The 27,154-nt window shown below is 46.0% G+C and overlaps 1 protein-coding gene across 1 annotated transcript in view; it reads right to left on the bottom strand.

Moving 5' to 3' along the window:
- Positions 1 to 22,329, bottom strand: part of PAH (phenylalanine hydroxylase) — a 43,544-nt gene extending 21,215 nt beyond the window's left edge. Inside the window, exons 1-3 of the mRNA XM_009679985.2 lie at positions 22,172 to 22,329; positions 17,978 to 18,085; positions 6,208 to 6,391 (exon numbers count right to left, since the gene is read on the bottom strand). Of these exons, the coding sequence (XP_009678280.1) occupies positions 6,208 to 6,391; positions 17,978 to 18,085; positions 22,172 to 22,213 (334 nt within the window). The 5' untranslated portion in view covers positions 22,214 to 22,329. The remainder of the gene's footprint in view (positions 1 to 6,207; positions 6,392 to 17,977; positions 18,086 to 22,171) is intronic.
- Between the last annotated feature and the right edge of the window lie 4,825 nt (positions 22,330 to 27,154).

Below are 27,154 nucleotides of genomic sequence, written 5' to 3'. Positions count from 1 at the left end.
TCTCCCCTTCTAACAAATGTGACCTTTGCTTTCCCCCTCTCGAGCAGCCCACCTTCCTGCTTTGCCCTAAAAAGCAGACCAGAACAAGTCACTAGATGGCAGCAGCAGTCCCAGCTAAATCTTCCAGAAACGACAATTTGCTGGTTTTATTGCTAGTGCTGCAGTTTCTCTAGAAATATCGTCCCACTGGTCTGTTAGCAATTTTCCAGCACATGCAGCCCCTTGAGTTAAACCAGTCAAAGGGGGCTCCTTAAAAAAGGTTTATTTGTGTCCTAGAGAGGAGTCTCTACTGACGGTATACGAAGGGTGAGCCCACTCAGCCATCCGGCCTGTATTTCCTCTACGAGCAGCCAAGGCAACTGGAAGCTGACTTCAGAGTGGAGGCACAGGGTTTATCCCCTGCCTTTGCCACGGACATTTGTGTGATGATGAGGGAAATTCCCTTCACTCTTTAGTGCTTCAGTCTTCCCAGCTATCAGGTTGGGGCAAGGCAGCTGAAAAATGTTTGGGGATTTAGGGCTGGGAAGAAAAGCCACCTGGCAGCCCCACGGCAAAGCTTTTCACGACGTCAGAGTGAGGCACTGCTATTCTCAGGGCAGCACCATGACTTAAAGCACCTGAGCAGCGCAGTGTGGGGCAGGAGATGAGCCTGGCTGGGGCCAGCAGGGGATATCAACCATGTTGCCTGTGGGGGTTTGCTGCCCAAAATCAGAAAGGTCGGGTGAGTGTTGAATCATTTCAGCTTCAAGAAGGGATAAAACAGAGGTATAATAATGACTTCCTTTCATCGAGTACCTTTTATTCTCAGGTTTCCCCAAGTACTTGGTGTACAGACCGTGATGAGCCCTGGGATAGAAGGACTCGGGTGCTGATGCAGCCTTCGCTGCAGGAAGGGAGGCAGCTGGCCTGTGCGTCCCCCCTACAGGGGCAGCACCTGAGCTGCTAGGCGTGCAGGCCTACATGTCCCTGGCCCACCTCAGCAGCTCTCTGCCTCCTCCCAGGCCACCCAAACCTCGGCTGCAGCTAAGAGAGGGCTGCGCTGAGCTCGCAGGGCCATACGAAAGGGACAGGCTGTGAAAGGGAGTCCCTGGGAAGGCTTTGTACGATTTGCACCAGCATAGCTGGAACAAAGTCTGCCCCTGGAAAGTCCTGAGCCTTCTCAGCTCTCCTGGCAACTGAAATCAAAGGTGCTGAGCACAGCCCTTGGCCAGGCACCACGCCAAGTCATTGCAGCTCCAGCAATGGGGCTAGGGTGCTAAAGAGCTACTGGGTTCTCTGGCCCAGCTGTGGTACACAGGGAGGCTGTCCCCAGCCCTCCCAGCAACCATTTGAAAAATCAAATCAAATTATCCCCTGGCTGAATCTGTCCCATATTTTGTTTGCAACATCCTCCTCCAGCCCACGCTCGCCAGACTTGCTGTCTGTCTGCACGGCCATTAATGAATTGCCAGAGCAAGCTGTTGCAACACTGGGCCTCTGTGAAGGTCTGAGGAGCAAACGTGGGCTGATCAGTAATAAATATTGATTTGTCTGTAAGTGAAACAGCAGCTTTTACAGATTGTGCTGGACACCCAAGTGGTGACCAAATTACCATGGGGTCAAATGCTTAGCAGAATGCTAATAAGCCATTTATATGAAGGGCAGCAAAGCAGGGGCAGTGAGGAGTTTCTGCAGAACTTCTCCATTTGGACCATTGTGAGGAGGGTCAAAGACAGGTCTATGCAATTTATAGCCATTCGAGGCTCAGGTTTAGCCCCTTTTAAACAGTCCCAAATGCTTTGGCCAGCCTCAGGGTTTAGCAAACAAGGCTCCTACAGAACTTCAGCCTCCAGCCTGTCTCATAAATGCAATAAATTATCTGCATTTCCCTAATACTGCAACAGAATAAAATTTAATTCTTTTTATTCCTGGGCTCCAAGTGGTCTGCAGATACCCAGCTTGTTTCCAAAAAGAGCCATGAAGAGATGCACTGTGTTTTCACAACAAGTCTTTCTATTTCTACAAAGGGCTTTTGGCCCATTGATTGCTAGCCTGTCTATCTCATGTGAAATTCTAGTAATACCTTCAGAATTATGGCATTTTGCTGGCCTGCTTTCAGTTAAAATTATACTATTAATCCAAAACTGCTTATTGTAACTGTTTGAGTGTAGAAGAGACTAACTAAAATTATGTTTTGTATTTAAGAGAGGAAAGGCCTTAAAACAGAGAGCCTAAATGAAAAAATTGCAGTTCATTTATACCTTGACCCAATAAAGCACATGCACATATCTAACAATTTCTTCTGACCATCCACAAAGCACAGCCCCAAGAAAGGTACAGAATGCTTCCTGTGGGAAACTGAGTAAAATACTTTTCTTGTTAGAGCATCTGGTTTTAGAAGGACAGTCAGTCTCTGCTTAAAGAATGCAAAAATAATTAAATGCCCTGCTGCACCTAGGTCATCCCACTCGAAAGTGTGAGTTTTCTAGCTTGAACTTGTCAAATTTCCCCTTCCATCTTGATGCTTATAAAGATTTTTGTTGTCTGAAACCTTCTCTCCCATGGACCTTACAGGCCTTGCTCTCATCAGTGTTTATGGTTCCTGTGGGTAAGCTGCAGTGATATGAATGCCTCACGTCTCTCACTCTGCGGCATGTTTTGTGATATTGAGCTAATGCTCCATGCAGGCACATTTAAATCAGCTGGGGAAATATAATTTTACTGGTGCAGATTGGTGCAGCTGGTCATTGAGAAACAATACAGAGTGAGACGATAAAAACACTTTTGCTAACCCACTGATCTTGCACAGAGCTCACATCATGAGCAAAGCAAACCCTTAGCAAAGAAGATTTGAGAGCATCTTTAGGCAATGACGAAAGAAGTGACACTGTGGGTCCAACCACAGGACCCCAGAGTGCCTCCAGGAGAAGACATTCCTGACCTTTACCTGGCAAATGGGACAACTATGACACTATCCCCGTGGATGATACCTCTGTAATTTTGCTCCCTGAAGGCATATTGCTCTCATTCTTTTGTGTTATGGAAATAAAATTTAACAAAAGCACATCTGTGGATTACGACTAGATTTACCAGAAGAATACATTTCAACGGCAAGCTGACCTACAAAGAACCACCAGGCCTGTTATTTGTTAACACCATCACAGATAAAGGACAACATCTTACTGCTCGTCCTGCAGCTAGCTCTACTCACATTTCACTCTGCCATTGTTGCTGCCTCAGCCCAGAATTCGCCACCCAGGGTTCATCCCCTATGCAGTGCTCATTTGACCTTTCGAATATGTCTGTTTATGGATTTTAGTTTTACTGGACCCTTACTACTCCTCAGAGCAGTTAAAATTAAAAAAAAAACAGAAGAAGAAAAAGAAAGAAAAAGGGAAAAGGCAAAAAGATATATCAATCTTCCTCTCTTTCCTTGGCAGTAAGTCTCACCAACTTTTTCTGAGTTACTGAAACTAACAAACAAATGCGAGTTATTCCCTTGGACAGAAGGGGATCAAGTCTCTCTGCAGCACTGACAGGATAATCTAGCTCAAAAAATGCTTTGATCAACACAGTAACATGCAGTGAAATCCTAATCCTACAGCATACCATGGCAATTTTGACTTCTGTGAGGTCAGAATTTCACTCCCAAGACTTTCTTGGGTGATATTTAGAGCTGTATCTGTATTTGGCTCTGGCCTACATGTATACACATCTTTAACCTCTTCTTAATAATAATTAGAAAAAAAAAAGTAATGGAAAATCCAGCTAGGCTCTGTAGCCTTCTGCTGAAAATAAAAAAGCCTTAAAGAGAAAATGTCTTTGATTTGATGTGATCATAAATCACCTAATCAACCTTTTGTCCCTCTGTCTCATGAATGGAGAGAACCAACTCCAAAGACTATATGCTTTCCTTTTTTTTTCATCTTCAAATGTAATGTCATGGGTAGGACACAAAGGAGATGGTAAAAGGATTACCATCACTGATCTCAGGAAGGTATTAATGTCCTTTCATGTTGTTCCTAGGAAAGAAGAAGAAGATCCAGCCCTAAAGTATTTAAAGTCTGAAATCCTATTAAAATCACATCTGTTATCTGAAGAGGCATTTGGGTATGTCTCAGACTGGATGCTGGGCAGCCACCTCTGCAATGAGCAGCCTCAATGCCAGCAAAAGTCTTTGAGAATTAGGAGAGCGGACAGCTCACAATCTTTCCTATGTCCCTCCAACAGCAGAGTTACTACAAACCTCTCTGGGATTTCTTCCCAGAATGAAAGGTTATTCTTGCTCCCACTGAATGGGCAGCAGAGTAGTCCTAATTTCAATAGCAGGGGTGCAGGGTATCCACGAGCCTAAAATGCAGCTCACATAAGTGTGCAAGGGACAGCAGGGGAAGAGAGAGAGTGACCATACAGAGAAGCTTCTCCTCCCTTCCTCTCCTCTCGGCCAAGAAACCAGCAAAGAGAGGGCTGCAGTGGGCAAGAGATAGTGCCCATGGGACAGAAATTGTAAATCAGGGTATTCAAACAAGTGCACCACTACCCAGGAGCATAGGAGGGAGATTACTCCCTCTGATCTCCTGTGGATGCCACTGCTTCACACCCGGGCTCCAGTCCCCTCAGCAACACTACCAAGTTCATCCCAAGGTGATTTGTGAGGTCCTGGCGGGGCAGCTTGCACCTCTGTGGGAAGGCACTGCAACAGTCGGCACTTTGCTGTCACTCGAGGAGAATCTAGAAGGTAGCTGGCTTTTTATGAAGGATCCATTGAATCTAGTTTGCAAAGAGTCAATAAATGAGCAATAATTTGTTAATAAACAGTTGATTAATCATCCAATAGAGCAACAGACTCCTTATAGCCATTAGTTGCACCTACTTTTTTATCTAGCCTGCTGAAAAAACTCCACAGAAGAGCAAGAAGACTGGTCACAAGCCCAGAAACCAAACGATTCCTCAGACTTGAGAAAGGAGGAGTGAGAGTGGACAGGATACAGCTGTCAAACAGCAAAAAGGCTGCTCTAAAGAGGAAGAATATCGTCTGTTTTCAGTGTCCAAGGTTGCCTGGGAGAAGCGTTCAGGATAGAGCATTCCTCTACCTGGGGTGCATAATGCACAGGCACTGTAAATGTCTCCAGGTCACCCTCTTGGTGACCTTCCTGGGGACTCCACAGAGCCATCTTTCCTTAGCGAGGTCAAATGCAGTCTTCAATAGGTGGCATTCATCCCTAAAATGGCACAGTACGGATTTTACTGGACACTGAACAGGCACAGATTTAATTTCAGGTTAGGGTGGAAGGGAAAAGGAGGCAGATCTAGGCCTGGATTTCTCAGGAGATCTGATCTACCATCGACAAGCCAAGTCCATGCATGGACCCACAGATTGTGCTAGAACTATCTGCCCTGTTAAACTGTGCTTGTGTTTATGATTTTTTTTGAATCAGAGCAGACAGTAACTTGGTAGAGACTGACTATATAGACACAGTGCACACTAAGTGGGGATCTTTCCTGTCTTTCTTCCTTTTTTTTGAATTCTCATGTAGGCAGAGTACATAGGAAAAGGGTAGCAGTGTACAAACCCTGAAGAGATTTTCAGTGCACAGAAGCTGCAGGATGACAGTCACAAATTCAGGGGAGATGTCATGGGCTTGATACACTACTCTATCTGCATTAAACACAGTGGTTTGGGTCCCACATGCATCTATGTTATTCCTTCATGTTGCACGTGTGCAAAGAACAAAAGTTGCACAACAAATGACTTGCCAAGAGCTGCATGTATAAATGCTGCGTGTTTGAACACAGGGCAGAAACTGAGAGGAGCAAATAGATGTACCTAAAACTTTCTGCACCATTGCTTGGGAGTTTGCAAGCTGGGCCCTTAACCTATAACTCTAAACATCCTTTGATCGTCTGTTAACTTCTGCAGGTACTGTAAAGAGTTACTGCAAAAGGATTGTCTCTAAGGGACTGTGAGTGGTGCCAGACAGGCACACAGGTAATAGCATAACACCATAACACCAGTTCCCAGGAGACCGAGTAAAAAGCACAGTCAACAACTAGGCACGGTACATACTGCACTGAGAGACAATTCCTATACCAAAAAGCTTACAATGTAGACAGACCAGACAGCCACACCGAACCAAAAGTGACTCCTTTGCTATAGGAAAAAGAAGTAATTTAAGTACATGGCATAAATATTTCTAGTCAATGTTATCCTTTTCAGTGTATCCTTACCAGTGTCCTTCTTCTTTGTCCGTGAAAGCTCATGCACAGTTGCTCCAATATCATTTCTCAAGGACTTGATGATATTATCCAGAGCTGGGACATTCTTGCCTTCCAAGTTAATGAAAAATTCATACTCATCCTTGTTGAGACGGGAAGGTCGGGACTCAATGTGGGTCAGGTTTATGCCTTTTTCCTATGAGAAAGAGAGATTTTGGTCCCTTAGGGCTTGTGGCAAATAAATGTGATTTAAAGATTAGCTGAAATTCATCTGTCAGTCAACAATTCATACTATATAACCCATACAACCCAAAAGGAGTGACCTGCCTTTGCTGGCTACTGGACTGAGGACCTTTACAACAGGGAGAGAGACAAGAAGAGAGAAGAATAAGGATGCAAGATTCATCCTTGGGCAGAGCATCAACATAAGGACTGTGCACTACATAAAGCTTTGAAAAAGGTACCAACACAATACAAGTGGGCTTTATACTGTAAAAGGTGAATTTCACTCCCATACCACAAGTACATAATATGGGTTTGCCTGTGTGGACAAGAACATTTCCCCAGGATCAACATGGAAAGTAAGAGTTTCACCCGTAGAGAATAAACAGACATAAGAAAGTAAATGCTGTGTCTATGAGTACCCTGAAAGGAGACTGGAAAAGCAAGGAGCAGGCCATCCTGTGAGCCAGCTCGCACCACAAAGCCACCTGCACAGCTTCCAGTGACGTGAGCAGGTGTTTTGGACAGAAATCCAACAGGTAATGTAGATCTATGCCCGAAAGGCAGCCCAGGTTTGTGCAACCTCTTCCAGTGTTCAATGGCTCTCATGGTAAAAAGCTTTTCTTTAGTGCGGAAGGTCAAATTCTTTCTCATTGAAGATCTTCATTCACAAGAAATAGTGACCTCTAGCTCTTAAGAAAGCAGATACTGGCAACTGTAATCATGGTGTTTATAACCAATGGTACCTGAACTCACATGTACCACTGTGATAGTAAGAGTAAAGCAATAGGTAACTAAAAACCCTATTTACTCAGTTACTTAAGCACAAGTCCAGCAAAATCCTCTTCAGTTTAGCTCAACTTAGATTTTTGCTGGAATACTGCAATTCGAATATGAAAATATTACTTTTTTGTTGAGAGAAACCTTTGAACGCGTTTCAGTCAGTGCTGACCTTATCATTTGACCTTCCTGTCAGGCTTACCACTGCAGCCACAGCAGGGCAGAGGCTAGGTGTAAGAGTCGGTCCCTTGGGACAGGAAGGAAGAAGGAAGGAACCCCAGGAGGAAATTCAGCCTGAAGAGCTATCCCAAAGCAGTCAGAGGAGCTGATGCAAGGTGCTCAACAAGCCTGGAGAAGGCACTCTTCTGCTGCACAGCTTTGAGGCTTAAGAAGACCCCTGCGTTCATATCTCCTAACTGTTTAAGGTGAGATGCTGGCCCCACTGACATAGCGTCAAATCTACTGCAGTGGGGTCAACACTCCATCTATGAAGAAAAGCTGTGAGGATCTATTTGTGACCTATGGGAAAGAAGAAAGGTTTTTTTTCTGTGTCTTCCTCTCGTCTCAGCTTCTTATGCTCTTTAAGGTTTTCTTTGCTCCTCTCAGTGCTTGCACAGTGCAGGGGGGCATCTGGCCATCAGCAGCAAAGGCTTCATTCACTCCGCTACAAAAGGCAGTTTATTACTTGGTAGGAAGCAGCACGCATGTTATTCCTCTGTTTCCTGAATGTCGCACGCTACAGATGAACTTAAATTGTTTGGCTTGATACCAATACAATAAGTTGAAAAGGTCAAAAGCACATTCACCAATTGCTGCTCTTGACAGATGCCGTGGGGCCGTCTGCGAGGAGAGAATGGCTCTCACTGTGATAGGCCCAAGGACAATTTGTTTTAGGCCCCCAAAGCCCCATGTCACAAACAGACCACGCATTGTACCCTCTGCATGGTGAGGCACTGGGAGATGGAGCGGCCAAGAGTTAGACATTAAAATTACTCAGGGCTGGAATGCTTTTGACAGAGACCAGATGCATGAGGACTCCTGGCTCCTTCAACACTGCAACTCCACCAGGACTGATGCAGCACCAGGAGAGGGGTGGGGGGGAGGGGTTGCACCTGCAGCCAGGGGGCAGACCTGAGCCTTTCAGCCACCCTGCGTAGTCACTCGCAAAGGTGTAAGTGTAGGTATAAAACACTACTGTGTACCAAGGCTCTACTCAAGCACATTGATGGTGCTGCCCTGCGTTCACTTTGCACTGAGGCAGCAGGGTATTATGTTCTGTCTCTGTAGAGAGTCACAAGATAATTAGGTCCTGGACCAGGATGGAGCTTCCTGTGAATTGCAAAGGTTGTGATAACGTGGACCTTTCTTTGGTAGTCATCATCCCTTTGCTTCCCTACCCACAACTGTTTATTCCTGCCTCAGCATCCCTCCCCTATGGTAGCACATCTGTTTGAGAGATCATGCAAGGACGTAGACTTTGTTCTTTTTCTTGGCCAGATGATTTTTCAGCTGCACCAGATCTCCATCCTGGCTCGGCAGGAGGCTGTCGAAACAGCAGTGCTCACAAAAGCTGGGGGAATGGTGCCGGGGCTGGGAATGAACGGACAAGCCGGGAGGCGGACGCAAGACAAGTTTAAGGCAGCAGATACATCAATACCTCCAAAAGCATCACAACAACCTAAGAAAGAAGGAAGAAGGAATAAAAAAAGGGAGAAAGGAAGCCATGGAGAGGTTCGCCTCCTTTCTATTGCACCTCATCTGATTCACCTCCTTCAGAGATGCAGCAGAACAGATTCCTGCACAATGTGAAGTAGTTTTTACTGTTTTTTCAAGAGGTTCCTGCAGTTCAGCAGTGTGCAAAGCAAACCCGTTATCTCTTTGTGCTAAGAGCTTCAGGACCTTGTGGCAGAGAAGCTAAAGGGAGAACCCTTCTGGTGACTGTTTTTAAAGCAGGAATTCAGCTGCATGAATAAAAGTCCCTGAACTGGCAGCCTTGTAGAAACATTCTTTCATATGCTGTGTGTTGCTATCAAGCCTCTGATTTCAAAATATTTACAGTAGCTCTGTTACTAGAATTGCTTTACAAATCTGAATTTCATCCTGGTCCAACTACTCCATCTAGTGTTTCATCTTCATAGTTTCATATTGGTCAAAACCTTTTTGCATTCACAAATCTTGCAGTTGCATCAGGTTTCTCACAGCAGTTGATGCTTCATTTAAAGCTCCACGTTCTGGAGGCAAATGATTACCTGAGAAAGGAGGTTGGGGGAATTGTTAGGTTTGCTTGTTTATTTTAAGCAGTTTTGAAAGCTGATGTTGAAGAAACCTAACTATTTGCTTGGGAAGATCTGGATTGTTGAACATTTTGGGTTTAATTCCACTTCTGGACTGTTAACACTGTTTTTTTCTGCCTTTCCTCTTTTAGAGCTGGTACGAATCAACTGAGACCGCTGCTTGAGATAAAATGTGCCATTGCTGAATTAGCCCCGTCATCCATTGCAACTGTGAAGAACCTACAACAGGTAGGTGCATTCTTGTTTCTCCTCAGGTTTATGGCCAGTATAAAGGATGAATCTCTACTACATGGACGCATCTCCTTATACAACCACTTTCCTGCTGGAGTGCTTCTGTGTTGGTCGAGAAGGTGTAGTTATTCACCTTGCATTATTTCCAAGCAATGCATTTGGCCGTTTCTAATATATTTGTTGGCACGCACTATCGAATTAGAACAGAACCTATCCTGAAGACCGAAGACAGTGTTTGGTTTCAACATGTAACTGAGATCACAGAAGTGTATTGCCAGATCCCTTAAATTTAGCAGAAGTCACTCCAAATTCCTTGTTTTTCTTAAAATCTCTGCTCCTGTGGTTGAAAGATCTCAGTTTTTATTATTTAAATATCCAGATTATCTCTACCACTTCCCACTGCAGAAAAAGTCTCAAGACATGTTCTCAGAAGTCAAAAATGAAGTTGAAATGAAGTTTTGTTTAACTTCCTGATTTTTGAGCAGTAGGGATTAGCAATGGGGACATCAGTTTACACCAGAGGCAATGGTGGGCACAGGGGAAGGATGCCTTTCTCTCTGCCTGCCTTTTGCCCACACCTCTGGACCTCAGCCATGGCTCCCTGTTGCAGTCAGCACTGCCTCGTTTTCCCACCAGCCCCCTGCCTCACTCCATTTTTCTCGCAGTCTGTACACTGCTCTGCGCTCCTCCTTCTCCGGTCCTTCCACTGCACATCCAAGCACACCAAAATAACACCTCAGTCCCTTCCCTATCTCTGCCCTCCTCTTCTGCTCCTGCCACACTCGGTCCTCCCACACAGCCTGGGGGCCGAACAGGTACAGGAACCGCAGGCTACCTCCTCCCATAACAAAAGCTCCCTTGGGCTAGCAGCTCCAGGAGCGCATCCCCAGGCCCCACAACACATGCAAAGATGTTTGCTACTTCTCTCACAGGGAGCAGCTGGTGCCTGCAAGTTGTTCCCACACCATGTAGGTCTTGCAGCAGCTCCAGCACCTAACACACTTTTTTCCGACTAGACTGCCCTCCTGACCAAGTTTTCTCCTGCAGCAGCTGCAGACGAGGGAATCGAGCCAGCCTGTTGTTAAGCTATGTCAGCAATCTTGCAGAGGGTACTGGCAGCAGAATTTGGTGTCTCCCTTGAACAGCTCAATGATCTAATCATTGGAGAAGTTATATTTTCACAGATCAATGGGGAATCCTTGAGTGGGGCTTGGTGCTTTCTGGAAGTCTTATTGGCTGCTGCTTCCTGTGGCGTTTACGTGTCCTTCTGTCTACGTGTTAGTAAATGCTCCTGTATATGGTTGCTAAAACTAAGGACAGTTAGGAAATCCATCTGCAACTTGTTTTCATGACTGTTGTCATTAAGTAAGTTTGACTTCATTGGGAAGTCCCGCATTGTTACCAGATGAAGAAATGGCAACAACATTGTTGGGCAGTTAATGAACATTTAGTGAGAATTTGAGAGAAATCTCCCAGAACAAAGATTTACTTGCATTTTCCTGATACAAAAAAGTGGTGTGTTCTTTTAACCCTTACCATGGGCTAGTTCACTACTTCCTGAAAGAGGAGACTTTCAGAAGCACAAATAGAAACTCTGTGCCTAGTTTTTGTGGGGAATCAAGGAAGTTAGGAAGTTACAGTAATGCTTTCAGCCCCAGTTTCCCAAAGTGAAGGCCAAGGCAGACATGTTGTTCAGCTTTACTGTCTGAGGATCAGCTTCTTGGCTGAAGATAGATTCCCCATCCTCTGCAAGGTCTTTCTCATGTGACAAGCTCCCTGAGGCAAAAGTCTCTTCTAGCAGGGACCCAGCAGAGGCCCCTTCCAATGAACGGCCACACAAAGCAGATGGCCTTTGAGCCATCTGTATCAGTCACTGAGCACGTCTGCTCCCAGGCACAAGTCCAGTTGTATCTATGGGCCAAAGCCCCAGCCGCATAATTTGATACAATGCATTCAACACCATATGACCAAGAAACACGAGGTGTGGGACAAACAGAATTATCTCCCTATATGATGATATTATCACTTTATGATAATGCCAGTAATACCTTTAAGCTCAGACTGGGATGAGGGCCTGTTTTGTTAGGCACTGCCCAAGTGCTTAACAAGAAGGCCCTCCTTTCCTTAAAATCATGTTGTTTTACTAGACCAAGGAGCCCCACTCTCCTAGCCTGGGAAAGAGGGGAACCTAGCATGCCTGCAGCCCAAACCAGCGTGCATCCCCTCAGGACAGTGACCTTTTCCACAGCCTCCTTTTGCCGCAAGGCAGGTGAGTAATTTCCATGCAATCATGACGCTAGGGCTTGAGCAAGAGAGGTGGAATGATGTGCCAGACTAACTGAGAACTTGCTGGGGAGGAAGGCAGAATGAGCAGTACATGATCCCCAGAAAAGCAGCAATTTGGGTTTCGGTCTGCTGCCCCTCTTCACATCCTAGGGCAAAGTCAGAAGCTGAGCCTAGAGGGTGTAGTGCTCTCCCCCAATTTCTGTCTGGGTGTGAGAAGCCACTTCTAAGCCTACATCATTTTATGAGAACAGTGCTTTGGGGCACTGAGTTCAGGTGTAATAAAGAAAGGTTGTAGCTGTGCATAGGCATACCGTGGTGAAAAAAGTTTATTAGAAGAGACACACTAGGCCTGTTTACCTAGCAGTGCAAACACCCCTCCACACCCCCCACCTCTGGCTGTGCACCCTGAGGTGGAGCCAAGTGCTGTGGAAATGCACCCTGGCCAAAGCAACTGCCCTCTCCTCCTCATTTGGAAACGGTCCAAAACACTGCACAGCCAAAACCTTCCCGATGGCCACAGAGATAACAGGCACTCTGAACTTACTGTTGAAAAAAGCAAGCTCCTAAACTGAAAAAGAGCACAGTCATCTTTGCTGGCTTTGAAAACATGGGGTCTCATTTAGTGCAGCCCGTTAGTCCCAGCCAGTTCTCGCACAGGGTAGTAACTTGCTCCAGGAGTAGGACCATGCAAACCATGCTTGTGAGCTAGAGTGCTATGCACTGCAAGTAACACCATTAAAAGCTGGACCTTGTACTGAAGCCCTGCTCTGTATTTTGGAAAGTCATGCTAGTGAAGAGAAGATGGAAGGTTCCTGGCCAACAGCGGGATGAGCAAACTTGTAACATTTTCCACGCCAGTGTTTGCCACATACTACAGCTCTGTTTTCTACTGTTTGTAAATCCATCGAGAAAAGAAATTCAGAGCAGATTCGTATATTTACAAATTCAGATTTTAAAATGTCGATTAAAAGTAAGCCTATTTAAAAATTGAAATGTTTCATTCTGAAATTTTTAATAGTGATTTTAATTTTGGAAATGCTAACCTTTTTTTTTAATTTTTTTGCTTTTTCTCTTTCAGAATGGAAGTTTTGTTGTTGTTTAAAAAAGCGATCTCGTGCTTTTTAAGGAGAAAAACATTTGAAATAGGCTTATATCAGAGAAAGTAAACAGGTGAAGTATAATATTTGATTTGACCCCTAAATGATCTGTTGTGCTTTTTCAGTTTTGATAAGAAGCCTGAAAGGCCTTTTTCTGACCTGAACTTACAGGCTGTACCTTTCTGATTTGTCCAGTGAACTAAAAAAAAACATAACTCCACAATGACTATTCTGTCTCCTTGATTTTAAGCATAGTACTTTGCTATGCATGATATTCTGTTTCAGACTGAGATATTTATTCTGTTTGTGGCCTCCTAGCTATCTTTTGTAATAGCATGAGCCAGATACACAGCATATGGCTGCACCAAGCAGAGCCTAACTGTTCCGGGGGTCCTATTAAAATGAAGTTAGTGAAAAGACACTTTTGGTGAGTTTACACTTCTCTGTGGCCATCCTCAAGCCTGCAACGAGGCAAGAGGGGTTGCCTAAGCAGAGCCCGTAGGGAAGCTGCAAATGCACAAGGAGGGGTAAAGATTAAGTACAAAGAGGCTTTTGAAGTGAAAATAATTGGGTTTTTTGACCATTTAAGCAAAAAGAGAATCTTTACCGCATCCCAGTATACACTCGGAGTAGCTAGTGTGGAAGAAAACTGGATCCAGTATCAACTATTTGCTTGTTGCAGGGCATGGCTGAGCTTCTGTTACAGCACATCCCAGGGTATGAGTCCTGGGAACATTTGCCCTTTTTGCAGGGGAGGTGGAGATGGGCTGCCATGGGGCTGCGCGGTCGGGCACTGGCATACGGCAGCCCTGGGTAGAGGGTGGCCCAGGATGGGCAGCTTCACTCAGCCCAGGCAGGCGCTGCTCAATGGGAGTCCTTCAGGTTACCGCTCTTGGGGGATTTACAAAACTCTGGGGAGACAAGGTCCAAGGGGTGGAAGAGCTTAGGAGTTTGCTGGGGTCTGGTGTTTGGGGCTTTTCCTGAGGGCTTCTTATTTCTGTGCATGAGAATGGGAAAGGACTCTCCCCCCACCTGAAGTGGGTGTTGAACACCTCTGTAGACATGGTCTGGGTTTGCTTTTGAAGACAGAAAGACCTCCAGCTTAAAGAGTCAGATAGTGTCTCTGTAAATAAGTGCCTGTCTCTCTAAGGGTGCAACCCTTCTTTTGTATAGACAGCTTGTTCTTTTTGGAGTCTGCACATCGGCCCAACACTGAAATGCATTAGGAAGAATACAAATCAAGGGTAAGAACAAGAGAAAAGCAGATCTACCCAAGTATGTTTTGGGGATAAAGTCAGCAGACACAAAGAACTGCGTATATAGCAGACATTGCTCAGAAAATCCCTTATAGCTACACGGGAAAAACAACAGTTCTCACTGTAGCAGCATGCCCATATGTGCAATTGAGAGCTGTATAGGAAACAAGAGTTTGGGTCTCTAAGCAAAAAGCAGACATGAGAGCATGTGGCAGTCTCTCAGCTCCATGAGTAACCATGAGGGATGTTTGAGTAGGACAGATATTAAAAGATTACTCCCCAAAACACACCAAAACTCCCTGTTCTCTATAGTGACTGGCCTTGTACCTTCAGCTACCTGGATACTGGGGCTCCCCTGCCTTCAGTCCATCCTTGGCCCCAAGAGGGACTTACTCAGGTCAGCTGGACTATATCTGGACAACAATTCTTCCCTGGGAGGTCTGCATCCGGGGTGACTATAGGTTATATCTAGAATATGGAGCCAGTGTAGTCCTTGATGTGCCTGCAGCCCTGGTCTCCCTGTTATCCAGATGTAGGGTCAGGTTGAAGCGCAGCACAGCTCCCCTCAGGCTCATACACCCCACACGAAGCAGGCCATGGTGGTGCCTAGGGCACGGCCAAGTTTCACCCCAGTGTGGACCTGGGACATGGACAGGAAGTGAACATGGGAGCTTGGAAGTGCTCCTAAGCCCCCAGCATGGACACAGGAGCGACCCAACAGCCCTCCCAAAACAACAAACATTTCTCTCAGAGATTTTTGCTCCCACTGCTAAACAAAGGAAAGGATGAACCTCCTCCGCATGAACATTTATCTTACTGAAAAGTAGGGCAGCTGCCAGCAGCACCTTGTGAGTTCTCATTTCATTAGGTAACCCCTCAAGTCCCTGTGTCTCCATCTGGATCTTGCTTCCATGCTTTCTTCCCTCTCTTGAGAGAGTATTTCTTTTCAAGACTTTCATATTTATAGCTCTTTTAATCCCTACCTCCCCCTTCATGGTGCAAATTAGTTTTATACATTGGCTAGAGAAAAGGCAAAATCCTCAAAGCTAGTGCCGGAGGCTTGGTCCTTTAATAACTTCCAAGTGTTGGCTGGGAGGAGGAGAGGCTTGAGCCATGCTTTCTGTCTGTGTTTCCACAGTCACTCATTGATTTAAACCACTGTAATTATCTAGACAACACCCCTAAACATCAGGCTAGCATTTGGCATTAGGAAGCTATCACAGAGTAGCTCTGAACCCACCACGCTCGGCCATCCAGCCACGGTGAGAACGGCTCTATGAAGTATGGCGCTCAGCAAGGATCAGCTGCTGGAGCGTTGCTTCAGCTCTAGGGCACAGTCTGATCGTATTTTGTGGTTTTTGTGTTTTCTTATTTCCTACTTCATGCAGCTGAGCAAGGCAACAGCCACAACAGCCACTGCCCCACACGTCCATGTGCAGTCTCCTTTGAGATCTCACTGTTCTTCTCCCACCCTGGGCTGGGCCAATGCAGCGGACAGAAATCTCAGGGAGAAGAGGAGTTGTCTACCCGACCAGAGGAGCCCAGCAACAGATGGTGTAGACCAACTGAGCTATAGCTAACCTGGGTAGCACAAGTGATTTGTATCAAGTAGGGAAGGGATACAAAGCAGGGGGAAAAAATGCTCTTTTGGCCAATGCTGGTTCTAGGCATTGGCAAAGGCAGTTGCAATGGGCAGCAGACTGCTGAGGGCACCAAAGCGGGCAGGTCCCCAGAAGACTTGTGACTGCTGGACCTGCCAGCAAAGCAGTGGCTGTGGAGGAGAAGAGGGACGTCTTCCTTGTTGTCCCATCCTTCTCCTCTTTTCACAGCTAAAAGGGTATCACCTGGATCTCATCAACTTCCACATCTCTGTGCTGAGGATGTCACTGAGCACAAAGTGTGCCTCAGTCTCCATGATGTTGCCTAGGTGGGAAAGGTGGAGGTTGTCTCAGCTGTGCAGCCGCATGGCTTAGGCAGCCCAAAGGCTGCTCTGGCTTACACACCCCAATGTCCACAAGTTCACTAATGACAGCCCTGAGGAGCTGAAGCTGCAGGTCAGACTCAGCACATCAAACCTCTTTCTTCCAGCCACCCGTTCTTTTCCCTGTTACATTTCCAATAGCAGGCAAAACTAGCGTAAGGGCATGCATGCCAAGTCTCTTATCAAACCTTGATGCTGAGGGAGACTGCAAGTTTGCACAGTCAGATTCTACCTCATTGGGATGGGAATCAACCCAGCCAACATGCCTTTGTCTGAGCTGCCATCCCCTAGGTCACCTTCGGAGTCACTGGAGGGAAGCATATTCAGTCCACCTAGTTCAGGTAGCTGCTTTAGGGCAAGAAGCGGCACATCCCAGAAGCATCTACTTCTCTCTGTATATGCTAGCTCCCCCGTAGATTGCTCTTAAAGGTGATAATAACTTGATTAGTGGACAGTAATGCTTTTAACAGGAGAATATCAACAGGCCTCCTTAGTTCACTTAAAGATACGCACATTGCTGATGTATGGAAATTTTGAAGGATTATATTACAATGCTCAATTCACAGATGTAGACTAGCTCTGCTGTTGGTATGAATTTCCTTCATCTTAGTGAATCAAAGATGTCATATAACTTATAATCATTTTTCATTTGTACTAACGCTACACAACCCTTTCATTTACCAGTCAATTCAATTTGCAAATGGAAAATATGCAGGCCACAACTTCTTCCAGTGTTCTATAGAAAGAACTGCTTTTGGGCACAACTATTGCGTGTTGATGTTCTAAAGAAAAGTCCGAAAACCAATATAACAAAGTGGATTTGCTTGGGAGTATAGAGTACACAGCTGTATGTGTTGCAGCATAACTATCCTGAACTGCGAGGGCTTCATGCTTTTTAAACACCATCCATGACATTTGGGAAATATTTCTGCATGAACAAATGCGTGTGCAATGCCTTAAAAGGTAAATGGCTCCTTGTTTCCCCAAAAGTTTTCCAAAGCAGTCAGTACAAATTGATGAGCTTCTTACAGGAGCTATGAACTGTGAACAAAACGCAAAATGCTGCCATTTGTATGCTATTTCACCTGTGCCTGTACTCCCTCTGTAGAGGTACAGATGTGGGAGAGGTACAGAGGTGGGAGATGATGAGCTTATACATACCAGATTTACTGAGGTGGAAAAGGGCTACAAGGCCAGTAGCCCCTCCCAGGAGAATTGCTTCATGCAACACATGCTCTGGGAGTCACATGGCTGATATGCAGGTTACGGTTGCCTTTCTAGAACATGTGTACGAACCCTGACATCAGACACGTATCAGTCTATGGCTCAACTCACTTCTCCCTCTTATGCTAGTAGGCGCAGGGGAAGACTTACTTTTTAAATGGAGGAAAATGCATTTTTTTCACTCTCACATCATTTAAAGATGAAGGTTTTCAATTGAACTTTTAACTTTAAAAGGCCACTTCTGCTCCAGGACTTAAAGTGATTCTAAGTCTGGTGACTTTAAGCATGCCGGTTTCCCCTGTTATGGCAATGAAAGGGAACTTCAAACGTGACCCTAAGCACCCTGAACAAACGTTGCTGCAATGTAAAAATGCAAGGACACGGTCAGATCTCCTAAAGAAAAATATTTACCTCAAATGTACGAAGAACTTTAGCCAATGCCCCAACTTCTTCTTTCAGAGAGAAAATCAAAGAAATCACACCACTTTTATTTGCATGTTCTTCAATGTACATAGATTCCTGGAAAAAGGGAGAAAAAAAAAGTCGTCTCTAAATCCACCCCAGAAATCAGTTTTATTTTGCTCCACTTCCCTTTTGCATTACATCAGCAATGTAAAGAGGATATAAAGTTATTTTAAGCAGGTACCTGAGAATCGCCCCAGCAAAAAGGTAAGCTAAGGCAGAATCAAGACAGCTGTTGTTGCCAGAATAAGTAGAGCAGCCCCGGGGCTGCTGAGATTTATAGTGGTAGAACAACAACATCCTTGCCCTCAACCTAGGGCCAATGTAGGAGGAAGGTAATCTAAAAGAATAGGAAAATAACCTAATACCATTTCTGCCCTACCTCACCTCTCAAGCACAGTGAGCTCAGGGAAGATTGGCACCCTTAGGGTACTTCAGTTTTACCTACAGCGAAAAAATCTTCCCTTAGGCTTTCTTTTCATTACTGCTCAGGATTAAGCAGAACAATATAAATGAGTTCTGTGCAGAGATGCAGGATATGACCTACGTTTCACTTCAGTTCTGCTTGTGCCTTCCAGGTAACACAGAAGAGGTGATATTCAAACGAGGGGTGTGGGCAGTGGTTTAAAAACAAAAATAAAAACGCATAACCCCAACCATGGGAAAATGTTACAGCAAATGTTAAAATCTTCTGTAAAGCCCACAGTGATTAAAGACTCAGCTATGGCAAGATTTGTTTTCATTTATGTTTGTTCCTGATTCTTACTGATTTTCTGCTTTGCAAATTCTGAAGCACAATTTCTAGTATTCCCAAGCAAGGAGAATGCTTATTTTAATTACTTTCATGGTTTGCATTACCAGAATGCCTTAGCATATCTCAATACATGTGTTTCTTCTCAAAAAAAAACCCTTGTGATGTAAGAAAGAGCTATTTCCCTATTTTAGAAACAGGAAACTGAGTCACGCACACTAAAGGTCGCACAAATTACCCAAATGGTCTCCATCCTTCTGGGGAATCTCTTGTGGGAAATGCAGTCGGGAGCTCCCTAATGTAGCCTGGATGGTCTCTGGACCAGCAGTGAGTGTTTCTGTTTTGTGCCTGTGCAGCACCCAGTGCCATGTGGCTAAAGCTCCCAGGCATTAACGCACCACCAGTAACAAGCAGTAGTGCGCCCCCGAAGATTTCAAAGACTTATGTATGCATCATAAGGGAAAAGATGGAAAACTGGTGTTTGTTGGTCTTCTGATAACATTTAGAAAGATCATAGAGTGATGCAGATGTCTGGATAAAGTGTCTGCAGCCAGATGAGGGGCACTGGGTTGAAATGACGGATCATTGTAGTCACCCAGACTAGAGGTCACAAGCATTAGCTCCCTGCATGTCCAAGAAGTCTGTAGGAATGGCAGACACTGGAAGGGTGAAGCTGAGAGAAGCATAACTCCTACTCTATGCACTATCCCCCAACACTGGTTTTCTGCAGTAGGGAGAAGATTGTCACCCCTTCAACTGTCACACTCACTGCCTGCAGCATTTCTCCATGCCCTGAGGTCTCTCACCCAGCCAGGGATCCAGCCTAGCTAGCAGAGACCAAGAAGAAAAGCAGTCAAGAATGGTGCAGCAACTGGCTAATGAAAGCCATTTATACCTGAAGCTACCAGGAGAGAAAATGAAGACACAAGTCTATTAAAAGGCAAAACAGATGTCAGTAGTCGGGAGATCTTATGACAGTTAGTATAGTCAGAGTCATCTGAAATATTGGCTTTGCCTGGCTTTGGTGTTCTGTTTTCCCCCACCATAAACAAAATTGACCTTAAGGACAGAATTGTATTACACCAGTGTCTGCCAGATGGACCAAGAATTTGGTTTTCGTGGTCTGCACTAAAAATGTTTGAAAAAGTAGGCTGTTATGTAATTAAAATGTTCTTTCTAACACATGTCCGAAGGACTAACTTTTATGGAAGGTTGACTTGAATCTGTCTGACAAAAGAAGAACTCATGGTTTGGACACCTGCAGAGGCTACAGTCCGAGGCTCGAGTCCTGCAAGGTAGTTTTGATGTTAATTGATATCTTTAGACCCTGTCATTGCCCATGAAGGTCTTGAAACCTTCTTTCAAATCTAGACAGATTGCTATTAGTCCCTAGCCTTGATGCAGTGGCACCAGCCATTTCTAGCCTGTTCTCAATCATTTTTCTATTCTGCTAAACTCGTTTATGTTGGTCCTTATAAGCAATAGGCATTGCATTAGAGACGAGGCAGTAATCCTGCATCATGGTGATCCTTGCTTAACTTTTTGTCTATAGGCATATGAACTCAGCTCACTGAAAAGCATAAAACTTATTTCGTGCCTGAGTCTGTCCACAGAGGTAAAGGCTTGAATGCTATTTCATTGCAAGAGGAAAGAAGAATAAAATGATTATTTTCCTGAACAGTGCCCAATATATGGCACTGTTCCTATCAATCAATATATGTGGAGGCAATATACATCAATACACATTGGAGGCAATATACATCGGTCATACGCAGGTGCTCACATATATTGCTGAGCCTTTTGTAGTAAGCATGTGTTTTTTAAAAAATGCCGTTGATCACAGTTTACCCATTCTAATTCTAATTTCTTATCTTTCAAACTCTTAGATAGAGAGAAATGGCAACTTTGGAACAGTTCTTTCTACTATTACTACTGTGATTATGATTAAGAGTTAAACAAATTGTTTCACTGTCAGTAGAAACATTGCCTGTATGATTTGTATATATGATTTATAAATGTAGCCTGGAATAAATTAAGCTCTAATTTTCTTCCAGCTCTGTATTTTTTGGAGAGCAAAATAAGAACCAGTTGACCAGGGAGTAAAATAAGATCCATTTCTGGATTTAGTGCAATCTCGTACAATTGCAATTGCAGATGCAAGGACAGGTTTGCCTGAATGCCGTGCATATCTGAATTTTTAATTAATTATGTGGTCACAGAGATTGATACTGCCTCTCTGACACATGTGCCAGAATTGGAGATTCATAACACCGACTGTCAACCTTGTAAGCCATTTCTGAGCTTTTCAAGTGGAGCCCTTCTGAGTGAATTCCAACCCAGTTGAAGCCAGAGGAAGTTTTGCCTGCAGTTTCAGTTAAAATTTCAGTTAAAATTTCACCTATCCGCATCAAACTCCAGACTTACTAGAGCTAGAAAATAATAGGGAAAAAAATGGAAAAAAATCTATTGCAAGGAAAATAAGGCTCCTCAGTCGCATCTGAAAATGGCACAGTTTCTAAGTCACTTAGAGTCCAATTTCTTAAGGCATATTGGATGCTAACTCCCATAGATCCCATTGGGACCAAACAATTAAATAACATTAAAAAGTAGCAAGGTAAGACCTAGAGAGTTTCCGTGAGAGTTCAGCCTCAGAACACAAAGCAGCAGGAAACCAGGCTTACTTGACTGCTCTGCTGTTAAAACAGCTGGTAGAAACAGAAGTCCTTTTTCCACATCTTCTGCAGTTTGTATCTGCCTTCAGCGGCATTGCATAGGACAAATACATGCAGAATTTGGCCCAATAATTAACTATGCTGGCCTCAAGCTATGTATCTGTCACTTGCTCCTGCAGTAACTGTAGTGCCTATAGTTTAAAGGCATGGGCTTCGTTAGACTGTCCTCTATATTCCAAAGCAAAGGGTTCAAAGTAAGTCAGTAAACCTTAAAAAAAGGGGGGGGAGATGTCAAAGTCCCAGAATTAAACAAATAGCTGCACCAGAAGAGCATATAACATAGCTGCTTTCCTTTAACAGAAGAAGACAGTCCTCTTCTGTCATGCAAGTTTTGAGACCTCTAGTTAGCTGCTGGTCTTTGCTGCTGCTTCCTCTAGTTGCCGTATATGTACAAATACATTTGTAGAGGTCTCTTGATTCTGCTCTGTTGCCTCGCCTTCACTTCCACTATGGCGATGTTCACTCTGTTCGTGCTGCACATCTGCAAGCACAATTAACAACAGAGAAGGATGCCTGCTGCCAAAAGAGAGAACAGTAGAAACCAGGAGCTGCCTGTGTGGGGCAAGACCTGCAAGCACTGGGGGAAGGGGGGGCAGGAGGTGAGCAGCTGCCGCCGCCTGCCCACCGGCAAGGAGCGGGTGCACAGGCCCCGCAGCTTACCTGCAGAGGGTCACCGTTCATTTTGCAGTGCTGCACGTCCATGGTGCAAAGGGAGCAATGCCCAGGTGCTGCGGCCTCCTCTCCCGCTGCAGGCGAAACCTTCTGACTTTAATCGAGGTGGCCGGAGCTCGGTGCAAAGGTATTTAAAGCAGAGCACGGGAGGCAAAGCCATCCTCTTCCCCTGCTCTGCGGCTCCCGCCCCCCGCAGTGGTGCCAAGGGGGCGTTCTCCCTGCCCGCCCCCCACCCGCCCCCCAAACGCCGCTGTCACCCACGCCAGCCGGGCCATGCCAGCCGTCCCCGCCGAGCCCATCCAGCATGTTGTTTCCCCCTGTGATCAGTGTGGACGAGCGGCATGCTTTGAATTAGCAGCCCTGCCCCTTCCAAGCAGCCTTATCCGCTGTTTACATTGCTGCTTGTCCATGCTCCGTCTCTTTTTAGTAAGCCTTTCCTCCTGTCCATGCCCTGGGCGGTGCAAGGGTTTTGCATCAGGTGGGTTTCCCATAATCCACGTTATCAGAGATGAGATGTTGTCCAGGATGGGCTGTCCGGATGCCAGCCTCGTGGCCACAGCGGGCTCCATGACAGGGGAAGGCTGTGGCACAGGGCGGCAGCTTATCATTTAGCAGGGCGTTTTGGGCTGCATCCAAGAGGTTAGAGAGCAGGAGACATAGCTCCAAACGCTGGAGATAGAGGCCCAGTTTAAAAGGAAGCATGAGCCAGGAGGTAGCTGCAGGACTCTCACACTCAAACATCAAGAAAGACACAGGAAGGAAGGAGATAAAGGAAGAAAAGGAGCAGGGAAGAAAGGATCAGAGTGGGAGGACAGGGCAGGAGGATGCAGAAGGACTGCAGATAGTGTTCATGAGCTTGTACATAGTGCAGAAAATACAACAAAGGGAATATGAAGTGGGGGTTGTGAATGAATTGAAAAAGTGCTTGTAAGGGGTTGGTATAAAACAAGCCAGGTTTGGTGGGGAGTCACCAAAGGTGATGAGCGAATAATGGAAAGCCACAGTCCAATATCAAATGGCAGATTGAAAATGAAATAAAATTTTAAAAAAAGGTCAAGGTCTATCCTGTTTCTAGAAAGGATGAAGTCCGCACTAAGACAAGCTATGCCAAAGCAGGTAATCTTACTGTATTTTGTGATGAAGATAACTCCTGTGAGATACAGGCATTGTCTCTTTGCAGTTCTTCCAGCCTTGAGGGAAGCTCTACTGAACGCACTGGAGCTAATTCAGTTTGGTGAATTCTACCAAGTTACTGTGAATTATCTGTACTTACAAAATCTGGTAGCTACTAAACCCCCTCAGGCTCACAATAGGTGAACTGAACTGAGCCACTTTCAGGGATTTCAATCCAAATCCATGTTGAACCCCATGACAATGCAGTCAGAATCCGGCCCACTGAAACCATCTCGTGTATAATATGCCTCTAAAATGAATCAATCCTTTGGGTGTGAACATATATCTTCTTCAGAGCACCTGCTTGTCCATCCGTCCTGTGACTATAACCAGAGGTAGAAAATCACCATCTCAGCCAGCCAGCCTGTGGTACGAGCTAGCAGGCCAGTCAATGTGATATACCCATGACACTGCACCCCTCCTGACACCATGGCAGCGTGTTGGAGTAAAGAGGGCTGCAACAGCAGAGGAAAGGGAGTTTAACCTCATTTGTTGCAAGCAGTATAAAAAAATACTATTTTTGAGCTGCTGAGTTAATTAGCTCATAAGGAGAGGCAACATTTTGTGCCCTGTGTTTGTACAGCACTTAACGCAGGCATGTCCGTGGCAGAGGCATTGAGGGACGCCTTGCAGTAAAAGTAGTGAAATGAGGATGGTGGTTACATTGATTATCACAGTCCCTGTGCAGAACAAGACTGTTCCTAACAATTGTTCTTGCTTGCTGTTTGCTTTCCCTGCACGCTGTACCTCTCTACCTGGTCCTTTTTTCAGCTAGATTTTAAAAAGCTTAAATGCATGCCCAAGGCTAACTAGAATAAAGTAGCATCCGAAGTCATAAATTAGGGGGGTTTTGTCATTTGTTTGTGCCTTGCTTTTTCACTCTTACTTCCTTCTCTGTTCATAATCTTTGATCAGTCTTTTTTCCTTCTCTGTAGCTCTTACACGCATTTAGTCTTTTTCCTTTCTTCCATCCCTCCTCCCCTTTTCTTCTGCACTATACCGTTCATTCACTCTACCCTGACACTAATGGCGAAGTAAAATGCTGGGTTCACAAAATACTGCTCACACCAAATCCTTATAATTCTCTATTTTTGACTCCTCCCACCCCCTGCTTTTTCTATTTATATTCCAAGCTTATCTCTTACTCTTACTGCTACCTCCTCATAGTAATATCACCAGCGTGTTGCCACCAGCCTTCAGAAAAGAGTTCTCTGCTTATTCAGCCTGGACCTTCAGAGGTTGCCTGGTAGCAAAAGGCATTGGCTGAGGGAAGCAAAGCTCCTTGCCAGGATGGATTCCCAAATCCTCTTATTCTGGGGGTGGGGGGAAAGGGGTACACGTGCATGTAGGCAAGCTTTGCTCCGAAATCACTCCAGTGCCTTTACCGGTATGAACACACATTTGCATCAGTAGGGTTACTTTGAGACCATTTCCAAGTCCAAGTTGCCTGCGCTTGTTGTCCTCTTTAAAGTATTCGAAGCGTGGGTCCTCCCCGCTGCAGCAACATCGCTAACCTAACCGGAGTTTCCCTTTTGGGTTTCAAACTGCCCCACGTGTCTGGTGCCTGGTCACTGGGTGAACTCCTGAGCATTGGGGTCCATTGCCCCTGCTCACAGCTCCCCCTCAGATAGCTGCACCATGCAACCCCACTCCTTCCAACCACCTGGGGATATTTGCTGGTGTCAGAGGTTGTCTCCATCTAAAAAGACCTCATCTCCCTCGATAACACACACCTGCCTGGCGCGCACACACACACAGCCCTGGCTGTACTGCTCTGCCATGGAGAAGAGGGCTCCACACACTGCAAGTTGGCTGGTTCCCCCGGCCAGCACGATGGATGTAAGTTTAAAGGACCACGGACTTTAGCTGCTTTTCAGACTGCTCTTTCCCTCTTCTCCCTCTACTGGTGTTTAGGGAGAGGCAGCTTTCCTTGGAGCTGCCGTGTTTTCTGGGTTGGACGGGACTACCCATGCCCACGCAAAGAAACTGGGGCTGTCCTCTGCCTGGCGCTCGCCGTCTTCCCTGCTGGTTCAGGACGTCCCAAGCAGTTTGAGAGAGCAGTGAGAGGTGGGGAGAGGCTTCTCTAGTAAAACCAGAAGCTCCTGAAAAATTCCCAAACCAAGATTCAGAAAATATTTGGGGGGGGAGGGGAGGAAGGGGAGATCTCCTAGCAGTGTAACTCTTGGGTACATATTTACCAGAGGTGTCAGGGTGCTGTAGCTCTCTGCTTAGCACCAACCAGGCTGCGTTTCCTCACTTCCCAGGACACAACCCGATGGCAAAAAATTCCCGTATATGCGCTTTGCCCTCCCCTTGCGGAGCCGGGCTGCTTCTCCCCCGCTCCTGCTGCAGCCCCCACGACAAACGCTTTTCGGGGCTCCCCCATTGCCCTCCCCGGAGCGGCTTCACGCGGCTCCTTCGCCAAATCCGCCGGGGCCGGGGGCCAGGCCGGGGGCTGGCCGGGAGGTGGCACTGTGTCCCCGCGGCAGCGGCCACGGAGCCGCGCCGGGGGCCGGCCGCCCCCTCGGGGCCGCGCCCCGGGCACCGGCAAGCATCGCCCAAATCTCCCCCGCACACACACACCCCCCTGCCAGCCGGGGGGCTGCCGCCTCGGGGGGGAAACACCCTCTCCCCACCCCCCCCAAACTCCGCTCCCCAAAAAATGGGGAGGAAGGGGCAGCCCAGTGATTTCCCCCCCAGCCCCGGCGTGGGGATCCCGTGATGGACGCGGCACGCGTGGCCGCAGCGTGGGGACGCCCGGCGGCGGCGCGCAGGGCCGCGGGGGCCGCCGAGCACCCGGCCCTCGCTGCGGCGCGGCGCGGAAACCCGCGGACACGCGCGCAAGCCGCAGCCGGGGAGAGGGCGCCGCGGGCCGGGGGTGGAGGGGAGGGCGACCTTGGCGGCGGCTTCTTTCCCTTTTGCAGCCCTTATATGCAAACTGTCACTTCAGGTTAGCGCAAGACCTGGTGCAGCTCATTAGCATGAGCTGTATCTAATATGCTTAAAACCTCTAATTATTTATTATGCCCTAATTGGCAGCCCAAGAAATGTCTCCAAAGTGACGAGAGTTCATCCCAAGGCGCATCTCAAGAAGAATTCAGCGGTGTCCTCGGTCAAACGTCGTTTTTAATTCTTCGTTTGGGGCGCAAACTTTATTCCTCCTCTAGTCGATACAACACGAAGAGACTCTTAAAACTTGCTATCGCAAGTGCCAGCCGCTGGCCACCGTGGGCAAGATGAGCAATAATTACCTCTCTTCACGGTTTAATACTTGAAGGCTTTACTTCTCTAAAGGGACACTGAGGAAGACACGTCGAAGTTCATCAAGTATGCAGAAGTGCAGGCAGATGCTCCTAAAAACAAAAAACAAAAAAGGAACAAAAAAAAACACCCTAAGGAATAGTCGCCAGGGGAAAAAATCGCTTTTCTGCGTTCTGAGAGTAATAAAGTTTTGGAAATTTTATGCATATAGAAAATGTTTCAAAATAAGTTTACCTCTCTGGAGTCCCCCCTCCCCTTCTCTTAATTGCCTTTTTTTTTCCCTTCCAAGTCTACATTATGTTTCTTCGGGTTGTGCCAACTATTTATTTATCTTTATTCTTTCTTTCTTTCTTTTCATTCATTATTCGCTCTCCCTCCCTCCCTCCCTCTCTCTCTCTCTCTCTCTCTCCTTTTTTTTTTTCTTGTGTGTGTGGCTTCTCGGTCTGATCTGTAGCTTGTTACCACCCACTGCACGCTCTCTCCTGCAGCCGAGGTGTTTCTATACAAACTTCAGCGTCCAGTTGTCATATTAATTAT

This window comes from Struthio camelus, chromosome 1 (assembly GCF_040807025.1).
Source record: "Struthio camelus isolate bStrCam1 chromosome 1, bStrCam1.hap1, whole genome shotgun sequence".
NCBI classification, from domain to species: Eukaryota; Metazoa; Chordata; class Aves; order Struthioniformes; family Struthionidae; genus Struthio; species Struthio camelus.
The sequence above is the reverse complement of the archived record's forward strand: the minus strand, read 5'-3'. Positions and strand labels throughout refer to the sequence as shown.